The sequence below is a fragment of the Cicer arietinum genome, chromosome 1 (assembly GCF_000331145.2).
Source record: "Cicer arietinum cultivar CDC Frontier isolate Library 1 chromosome 1, Cicar.CDCFrontier_v2.0, whole genome shotgun sequence".
Classification (NCBI taxonomy): Eukaryota; Viridiplantae; Streptophyta; class Magnoliopsida; order Fabales; family Fabaceae; genus Cicer; species Cicer arietinum.
Window position 1 is genome coordinate 54,071,869 of NC_021160.2, and position 9,637 is coordinate 54,081,505.

Genomic DNA, 9,637 nt, shown 5'->3' on the forward strand with positions numbered 1-9,637 from the left:
TTTATTGCTTAAAACGAATGTTTACAATGTCCTTAGTTGCCACCATATAACCATCAATAAATCATAACATAGTCACACACGGATAAATCTTCCAATTTCTCTAGCTTTTGTTTGAAAGATTGGTGTTTAATAGATTTTTATGTTAAAAAGTGTGACTTAATTTCATTTCCTATAATATAGAATAAGTCAAGAATCCATGAGAGTTTAATTACAATTTACCTTTTAATAATAAAATAAAAATTCCTTAAAATAAACTAATCCAAGCAGGATTATATTAATTTCATACTATTTTATGTATATTCTTATGCTAACGCATCGATTGTGTCATCAACTTCTAGGAATTATTATTGCCTTCTTGTACATAGAAACTGTTGCAAAGTTTTTTTTTCTTCCTGATTTAATTTCGTCCCTGAAAAAAATGATGTCACTCTAGCTTCCACATAGGTTAGGCAAAGATATCGGAAATTCCTATGCTTACTCCTTTTGCATTTAATATTAAACATATTTGAAATTAGGTAGTTGGTTGGTGTTGAAAGGATGTATATCTAGAGTACAATGAAGCAGCCACTGTTCATGCTGCATTGTTTTTTACAATCTACCCTTTAGAAACATAGTAAATAGTAAGCCTCCTTTAATTTAAAATGGTAAATCTGAATGACAAATACATATCTCGAAAAAAGAAAATTGGTACTTGACAAAACAAGACCAAAGACAATATCAATTGAAGAAAAAAAAAAGGGGACAAAAGTTGAGGAAGTGTTGGATTCTCTGGTTATCCTTGTGCAAATTCACTACCCCATTTCTACATATATTTTAAAGAAATTGGATTCTTTAGAGAGTTGCACTTGAACTTGAAAATGCCGGCTATTTGCAAATGCAATGCTGCTGAGAAAGACGACTCAGCCCCAACGAACAATTGCCGAACCCCAAGTAAGACCGGCACCAAAGCCAGCAGCTGCAATAGTTTGTCCTGCCTTAACTTTCCCACTTCTAACTGCTTCATCTAAAGCCAATGGAATGGACGCTGCACTTGTGTTACCGTAATTAGCCAAATTCGATATCACCCGCTCTGAGGGGACTTCTAATCGATTGGCAACAGCATCAATAATTCTTTGATTTGCCTGCATTTATCATCAAGTACTCAAATAACATTTTGTTTTTCATTTTCAATAAACTATTGATCCTATCAATCAGTGAAGCGATAATACCACAATATATGTGCAGCTAAGATATAAACTAAAATATTATATTTCCAATTACCACCCTTTTTATTTATATTTCAAAAGGAACTTGACACCAACTAATTTAGCAGAAAAAAGCAACGACCACCATCTGTGCATCACAAATGTCACAAAATACAAATGCATAAAATATCCACATTGTCAAACCATAACTCATTGGAAGAAACCATACCAAGTTGCACCGGTCATTCAACAAATAAATATCCCCTAAATATTGATCACAATATTGTCTGCCCATATATGTGCATGCATGAGTTTTGTTTTTATAAATTTTTGTGCACCTGATGGAGAAGTAACCAATCAATGCTAGATGCAGGGAGACCAGCCTTTTCAAGGGAAGATTCAATTGTCTGTGGAACACATCGTACAGCAAAGCGAAAGACTTCTTTGCCATTCATTTGAATATTCGAATATGAGGACTGCTTGGGAGGAAAGCCCCGCACAGACCCATTTGAATCCAATGCATTATTTGATACTTTTTCTTTAATGCCAGCATTCAAATGCCTACATGAATAGAGACTAGGTGTTTAATTACATAGCTTAGAGGAAGAAGAGAACAGCTCTTCTCAATAATATGACAAGCACATACCTTTGACCACTACCATCACTATGCAAATCAAAACCAAAAAAACCATCTTCCTCACTGTCGCAGGCCTGCAATGTAATAATAATACCAATGAAATCAATTTATACGTCTTCACAATAAAGTACTTCTCCTTGTTGAATAAAAAATAATAAGTTCGTTGTTGTTCCCAAGCAACAACTATATCTTGTGAAAAACTAAGAACATCAGACTTATCTCATACATATGTTATCTTTTATTTGCAATTCAAAAAACTAATTCCAAGGATTAGGACAACAGTTTTCCATCGTCTTAAATTTTACAAGACTCGATATCTTGACTTCATCTTAAACAAAGAATACACAAACACGACCAGCAAACTAATAGTTGCAGTCAAGAAATAAGGCCAAATTGCTATCGGATATTTGCTACACAAGTTGGACAATCACCTGTACTAGTACAGCCCCAGCAGCATCACCAAACAGAATACAGGTCCCTCTGTCCGTCCAATCAACATGTCGTGAAAGAGCATCTGCTCCGACAACTAGAACATTGCGAAATCCACCCCCTGCATTCACAACGATAAAGAGAAATTATTTTCAGCACATTTAGTGGGTATTGAGTCAACAAAATAACCAACTCGTACCCCTAACGTGACAAGCAGCTGATATTAAACCCAACAAAAATCCACTACATGCAGCCGTAATATCATAAGACAATGGATTTTTTGTGCAGCCAAGTTGTTTTTGAATCTGCAACTCATAAGGATAATTAAGATTAAACGAAGATACCCAATCTCGGAGAGATACCAGTATAGGAATAAGTTCAATATTTAATAGTGATCTTGGAACAACATAATATCTCAAGTAATCTATTAATCACTTAAAGAGTTTTAAAGCCAAACAACAGATTAATCATCTAAGCTTAAAGACATCAGCAGAATGTAAAGAATTGTTCTCAATATGACAGACACATCATGAACACTTACCTGTGGAGCACTACCAAAAAGATCCTCCGGTGTTGACGTGCACATCAATATTAAGTCAATATCATCAGGTTCGACCTTTGCCATCTCAAGAGCTTTCCTGGCTGCCTCTGCTGCTAAAGTTTCCAAGCTATCTCCACCTGTAAGCACAACAAGAAACAATAGCAAGCCAAGTCCACCAATGATCAATGTACTACAAAACATCCAATAAGATTCTAAACAAGTTTCCAATTATATATAACTATGGGTCTAGCTTAGGGAAAAATGTGATTTACAAAGCTAACAATGCTCCGTTAATGGAAGAGTTTCACCCTATGAGAAACAACACTCGAGGTGCCTAATATCTTGTCAATTCATCATCAAGAGCCTAAATCTGAAAGTATGCATGGCAATAACAAAGGACTAAAAAACCAAAGACTAACCCGAAAGAACATGCCGCCTCCGAATTCCGGTGCGAACAGATATCCATTCATCATTAGTATCAACAATTTTTGAAAGGTCATCATTTGAAATCTGAAGAGCTGGCACAGCAGAACCACATCCAACCAACTTGCACCCTTGACTTACAAGCCTGTGAAGTGAAGACAGTTGATGAATTGCATGAAAGAATACTAGAAAAACAAACAGGAGCATAACATTCAAATTGTGAATTGTGATCCCAACCAAAATAACAACAAGAACAACAACAAGAACAATAAATCAAAAGCATGTTTGTGTCTGATTTATAACCTAGAAGTAGAATGTTGAAATTGATGTTGGGTGTGATTAAAAATAAAAAGTTTGAAAGAAATTCAGATCGGGAAGAGCAAATGAAAATGAAAAACAGACCTGGGTATTCGAGATTGAGAAGGGGAAACAGTGGTATGAGCTCCATCGATGTTACCGGAGCAATAAACTTTGGTGGAAAAACCTTGAAATCGAGAGAGAGGACGAACCCTTACTCTGAAGTTTGGAACCGAAGGAGTATGGAACAACCCAGATGCATTGGCCATTTACAACAACAATAACAACAACAACACAGTACAAATTATGCTAATACTACAATACAGGCAAAAGGAAAATTTGTATATAAATAAAGTATTTGTATTTATATTATTATATGGAAGAGAAGAATGAAGAAGAAAACGCAGTGCATAGGATAAAGAATGATCTTAGGTAGCTCCGAAGAGATTGTGGGAAAATTTGGTTGAGGAAACTCCAATGTTGTGTTTTTCTTGTGTTGTGTGTCTGGCAATTTTAATTTTAATTTTAGTTTTAGTTTTAATTTTAATTTGAGATTAGAATTATAAATAGTAATAAATGAAAAGATTTCATTAAATGAAAACTAGAAAAAAGGCGAATAGATTATATGCAGATGGAAAAGTGAGAGTGGTTGACCTGGTCAGGCTTTAGAGTTTAGAGTGTGGGGTCATTCGCTGAACTAACATTTCATTCATTTATATATGGACGGACCAGTTTTCATTTAACTCCAACCGGTTCGGTTACGTCTCATATTCGAACTGCATCTAAACCGGGTTTCAAATTAACTCAAAAGAGGCGCCAAGGATATCAAAGGGGAAATCAACGAAAAGGTGAAGAAATTACTAGTATTCCACAAGACTATGAAAACGTTGTTAATAATACTATAAGATGAAGGATCGTTGCTAAATATTTATTGTATGATTAAACGTGTCAACATACGTGATCACAGCCAGTTTCTTAGAAATTAATATTTGTAAATGCCAACTACGAGATGATTGAACAACTTTTGTGTTCTTAAAAAAAAATTATAAGATTATTTTCGAATTACAAAATATATTAATTACTTTTGCAAAGCAATACCCTTAATAAAATAAAAAGAATTAAATAATCATTTACTTCACTTTCTTAATAATTGAAGGATAAAAATTATATATTATTGACATATTTAATGTGAAACTCAATAATAAGTGTGAAGAAGATGATAGTGCGATAACCACGTCTCAATATATCAAATGTCCCAAAAAAATTTATTATTTGACTTGTACTTAGAAATATTTATAATCTTTTTATTTATTTATTTATTTATTTATTTTATTTTTATTTTTTATGTATTAAATAAACAAATGTGACACTGTTGAACAGGGAGTATTATATTAACTCTGAAAATTGTTATCGAATGATTGGTCTCAGTAAATGGTCTCTATGTGGGGGGATTCACATGGCAAGTTTCTTCTCAAATTCAACAAATTGAAGAGTTTGTGTTGAAAAGAGCGTTACTGACATTTCTCACAAATGAATATGGATTTATAACTTAGATCATATGGATTTATTTCCTAGTTTAGGTTTCATATTTTACAGAAGCTGATCAACAAATAAAAGATCCAAAACAACTTATATGATATACCACTATAGAGAATCATATTTGACACTCTTTGCCGATAATGTCTGATGTTAAATAATGGCCTCAACAATTTGATATTCGTATGGCTAAAGACCAACAACAGACCAAACTCAACCTTAGCTGCCTTCCATGGTTACAAGGATGAAGCTTTAACAAAACTAGAAAATATAGAGGTGCCATCTTCCAGAAGAATCTGCGGATTTCCTTGTTCAGCCTTAAAAAGAGGGAAGAAAGAAGAAAAGAAACTGATGTTATTTCATGTTGGCTAATAATACTAGAGGCTCAAGGGACTTTTGAATGGAAACCAATACATAGACATAGTATGAAATTCTCAGAATATGCAGTTAACATGTGACGAACAACTACACATACATAGAAGTTAACAAATGACATGTAACTCATTTTGTTGCTTCTCCCATGCACAAGGAATGTAACAATTTTGTAAGGTTAATTAAATCAAGTCAATTTTCTTTAATTTCAGTTTTTAATGTGAGACTTTTCAACAAAACCCCTTACGTCCGGGACTAAACATCTGGAGCGTGACCCAAATGGTTCAATAGCAAGTGGAACAATGGATTTTAGATATGCTCCATTATCATTTTAAAATTTGGGTTGATCCTAACTCAATCCTCGATTTGTGAGTTTTGTTTCTCATTTATAAACATATTTTCAAGTCATATCTCATCAAATGTAAAATTTCTCAACAAGTATAATAATTGAAAAGTTGAATTAAATTTGCTCAAAAAAATATTAAGAGACCAAAACCAGATGTTGACTATAATAGATGATCTAAGAAGTACAATTTAGATGAAGAAGATAAAACATACCAGGTTCCCGTGGTCGAGAATTAGAATGTTATCCATATTTATGATAGTTGAAATCCGGTGAGCAATTGTGACCACGGTCATTCCTTTGCATTCACTTGATATGGTGCTTTGCAGCAGCGAAGCAGTTTGAATGTCTACACTGGCAGTGCATTCATCTAAACAAAGAACCTAAGCACATTGCAATAATATATTGATCATGTTATGTTGAGAACTTGAGATATTTTCATTCATAATATCTAGAAACACGTTTCTTTGTATGACAGAATGAGTTATAATGAAGTCACAGCTTATGAAGATACTAACATCAACCACAAAATTAAAGAATGATGAAAATATATAGTATGACCACTTGTCTTAAATTATCAGTCTTACCTTTGAAGATTTAAGAAGTGCACGTGCAAGGCATAGAAGCTGCCGCTGACCAACTGAAAAAGACATCCCCCCTTCCTTTACAAGAATATCCAGCCCTCCAGCTACTTCTACTTCCTCTTTCACATGACACTTCTCCAGTGCATCCCAAATTTTTAAGTCATCATTCATTTTGAACGGATCTAAGTTATCCCTAAAAGTTTGAATAAGTTCAAAATACAGGATTTCAAGTAGACATGAAATATAGGTGCAATCAAAATAAATGCTAATGGCTAATGCAACTATTTCCCAAAAGGATAGTAAAAGTAAAGAATATTATAATGTGCAAAAAACATTCAAATTGAGTACCTTAGTGGTCCTTCAAACAAGAATGGACTCTGAGGAACAATAGCCAAATGTGTGCGTAGTTCCCTCACAGGAATGTTTTGGATGTCCATGCCATCAACTGTGATGGAGCCTGCACATATTGGGGTAAGACGGAAAAGGGCATTTAACACACTAGACTTTCCAGCACCTGTTCTTCCAATTATTCCAACCTGATTACATGCCATGCAATGATAATTAGACAGCTGTTAGACATAATCCAAGAATCTAAGAGAACAGAACAAATTTAAGTACTCTTGCTGTCCCAAAATATTAGCAAAAATTGGTCAAAGAAAGATGTATTTGGTTCAAAATTTAGATCAAATACATCCACTTTCTTTGACTCATTTTTGCTTATATTTTGGGACAAAGTAGTATCATGCACTACCTGTGCCCCTCCTTCAATTTTAAAACTAAGATTGCAGAGTGCAGGTGGTAAAGATGGCATATATTTCAAAGTAACATGTTGGAATTCAATAACTCCTTGATGTGGCCAATCTGGATTCAAGTGTAAACATCCAGCTTGTTCTTCTTGAGGAATATCCATGTACTAGAAAACATTTAATGTCTGATAAATGTCGGAGTCAATAACATCTAAAAATGTTACTACTAAGTGAGATAAGTCTATTCATACTTGAAGGGCTCTTTCGACCGAAACCATTTCCTTTTCTGTTTCAGTGAAACTTGTTAGAAAACTCCCAAGCAGAGACACAATTGGAGCAGCGTACGAGAGTGCCAATCCAACCTGATGATTTTTTTTTTAACATGTGCCATGGTCAGTTTTTGTATTAGTCAGTTGATCAAGTCAGAGATTTGCTAAAAGGATAACAAACAAACCAGTCCAGGGGTACCAAAGTTGATAGGAAGACTTCCATGAGATCCGACAACAGCCATCAGGGCTATGAATGAGATGATAAATGCAGCTAATAACTGGAACAAAGTCATTATTAGCAACAATTGATATTCCAAATTTCATAAGTTCAAACCTAATATTGGATATAAATTTGCAAAGTAAACCTTTAGGTACATTGCCATATTTTCTTTGATTGAAATGTCAGTAAACTCAAAAGGAAAGCCACAGACCTGAAGACGCAAGGAAAGCCACAGACTCGCCACTATCTCTGTATAGGAAGTCTTCTGATATAATGTAACGTACTCAATAAATTTGGCAAAGAAAAAACCCTGTCCACAATAATCATTGTACCAGAGTTAAATAGTTGCACAAACTCAAAAGGCTAGTATGAAAATCTCAACGCATGGCAAGCAAATGAGGCACTGATAAGACCAAAGAAACAAAACTTAAAAACTAGAGTAATAGAAGTCATTAAAAGGCACAACAAAATCCACCCTAATAAAAATAAGGACAAAAAATTGTATTAAAATTTAATTTGACATATTCAATGATTGAAGTCTGACCATTAAAGAATTGGACAACTCTAAGTACATATTCAACATAAGCAAACCAATTTACCAAGAACCTAAACAAGCATGTCAGAGTGAGATGAAGTTGAAAGTCTCTCGTTTGGCTATTTTCATAAACACCTATCAATCCAAGTTACCTTCACAATAACTTATACTAGTTGTTTGTGTCGGTCAGCCTCCAGCCATCCCTTTCTCTGATAGTAACAGACATTGAAAGGATGCAGGAACTGCCAGCCCGTTCATCTGTTGTTTTCATTTGCTTTCTTCGGGGAGGATGCAGTGTCTTCCTTTTTATACTCCCACTTTCTTAATTTTGAGAAGAGACTTATTTTATTAAATTAGGTGAAACAATAAAGTCTCCAGCCAGTTCTAAATCTTTGGTTATGGATAAAGAAATTTTTATAAGAAATCTCACATAGTTAAAGTGGGTTTATGAAATACAAAAAAACAATAATTTGTACCAGTAGGCCCCTTCCATGCACCAATTTTTCATCTAGTTCATGGATATAATAAGTATAAGATTTTTAACTAGTAGCTATTTTTCATCCATAAGCCTTGTTATCATCACATCTTAGATTAGAAATACCCTTTTTTGTCTGTTGGTTAGCAGTTAAATTTTTTTATAAAGTTCTTCAACATGGTGCAAAAGTTTCTCTACCCACATGATCCAAAGTTCAAAGATTGCTGCCTCCACATTTATAATTAAATAGCTTTTAAATGCTGGTAGCGGTAAGAATTGGACATCATTCAATGACACTCCTTACCTACAATTGTTATGATCTATGTAATATATACGAAGAAAAATTACTATTTATTATTATTTGTGAAAATGGCAAAAATATTTACCTCGGATTTAAAGGCCCTAATAGTTGAGGATCCATCAAGTGTTTCTGTGAAAGATGTATATATTGGAGAACGAGAAACACTATCCAGTCTTCGTAATTCTCTTGATGTTGACCTGTAGAAGAACTGAAACCACTGCATTATCAGTTGAATGTTGTCTATCATACAAAGTTAAAGAAGTCATTAAGGTTTTTAATATTTAAAATTCAATTTATTCCAAAATAATTGATTTATAGTATTATAAACTTCTATTTAGTAATATAAAACTTCTATTCCATACTAACTCCACAATCATGAAGAATTTCAAATCATGCCCAACAATAACATAAAAAATCCTAGTAGTTTTTTAACTTATAAGCTAAAACAAGCAGAGTGGTTAAATCGCAGAAAATGATAATAAGCAAAATGAATACCTGAAGCCTACTGTAGATATACCAAAATGGCAATAACAGAACTAAGAAGAAGACCTACAGAGAACCAAAATAAAAATATAGTGATGATGGAGACAGTTATGCAAATTTTAAAATCTCAAAGTGCATAAAAAAAACTATGAATACCTGTACGTAAGACAAAATAATTGCAATACCCAACAGGCCTACAAAATTAGCCAGGAGAATGTTCATAATAAAAGGCAGAGAATCATCGATTGTATAAAGATCGGAA

At 33.7% G+C, this 9,637-nt stretch overlaps 2 protein-coding genes across 2 annotated transcripts in view; both read right to left on the reverse strand.

The window, feature by feature from the left end:
- Window positions 1-614: 614 nt before the first annotated feature.
- Window positions 615-4,068, reverse strand: LOC101495913 (beta-ketoacyl-[acyl-carrier-protein] synthase III, chloroplastic-like). Its single transcript, XM_004486553.4, has 8 exons — window positions 3,617-4,068; window positions 3,211-3,359; window positions 2,792-2,928; window positions 2,450-2,555; window positions 2,253-2,371; window positions 1,831-1,895; window positions 1,523-1,745; window positions 615-1,121 (listed from the first exon to the last, which is right to left on the reverse strand). Exons 1-8 carry the CDS (start codon window positions 3,778-3,780, stop codon window positions 900-902), a joined length of 1,185 nt encoding a protein of 394 aa, XP_004486610.1. The 5' UTR covers window positions 3,781-4,068; the 3' UTR covers window positions 615-899.
- Window positions 4,069-5,026: 958 nt separating this feature from the next.
- LOC101495585 (ABC transporter C family member 13) overlaps window positions 5,027-9,637 on the reverse strand; it is a 15,193-nt gene continuing 10,582 nt past the window's right edge. Inside the window, exons 26-36 of the mRNA XM_073367586.1 lie at window positions 9,532-9,637; window positions 9,388-9,441; window positions 8,978-9,100; window positions 7,793-7,891; window positions 7,547-7,639; window positions 7,344-7,454; window positions 7,098-7,259; window positions 6,695-6,882; window positions 6,350-6,539; window positions 5,978-6,145; window positions 5,027-5,364 (exon numbers count right to left, since the gene is read on the reverse strand). The exon at window positions 9,532-9,637 is cut by the window's right edge and continues 5 nt beyond it. Coding sequence (XP_073223687.1) covers window positions 5,284-5,364; window positions 5,978-6,145; window positions 6,350-6,539; window positions 6,695-6,882; window positions 7,098-7,259; window positions 7,344-7,454; window positions 7,547-7,639; window positions 7,793-7,891; window positions 8,978-9,100; window positions 9,388-9,441; window positions 9,532-9,637 — 1,375 coding nt within the window. The 3' untranslated portion in view covers window positions 5,027-5,283. The remainder of the gene's footprint in view (window positions 5,365-5,977; window positions 6,146-6,349; window positions 6,540-6,694; window positions 6,883-7,097; window positions 7,260-7,343; window positions 7,455-7,546; window positions 7,640-7,792; window positions 7,892-8,977; window positions 9,101-9,387; window positions 9,442-9,531) is intronic.

Bases quoted from the DNA above. Each gene is read 5' to 3' on its own strand.
- LOC101495913 (XM_004486553.4), bottom strand. From the start codon at position 3,780: ATGGCCAATGCATCTGGGTTGTTCCATACTCCTTCGGTTCCAAACTTC. The intron at 1,896-2,252 runs GTGATTGTCCAA...ATTACATTGCAG, and splicing joins CTGGGGCTGTACTAGTACAG to GCCTGCGACAGTGAGGAAGA. The intron at 1,122-1,522 runs GTGCACAAAAAT...TGATAAATGCAG, and splicing joins ATTGGTTACTTCTCCATCAG to GCAAATCAAAGAATTATTGA.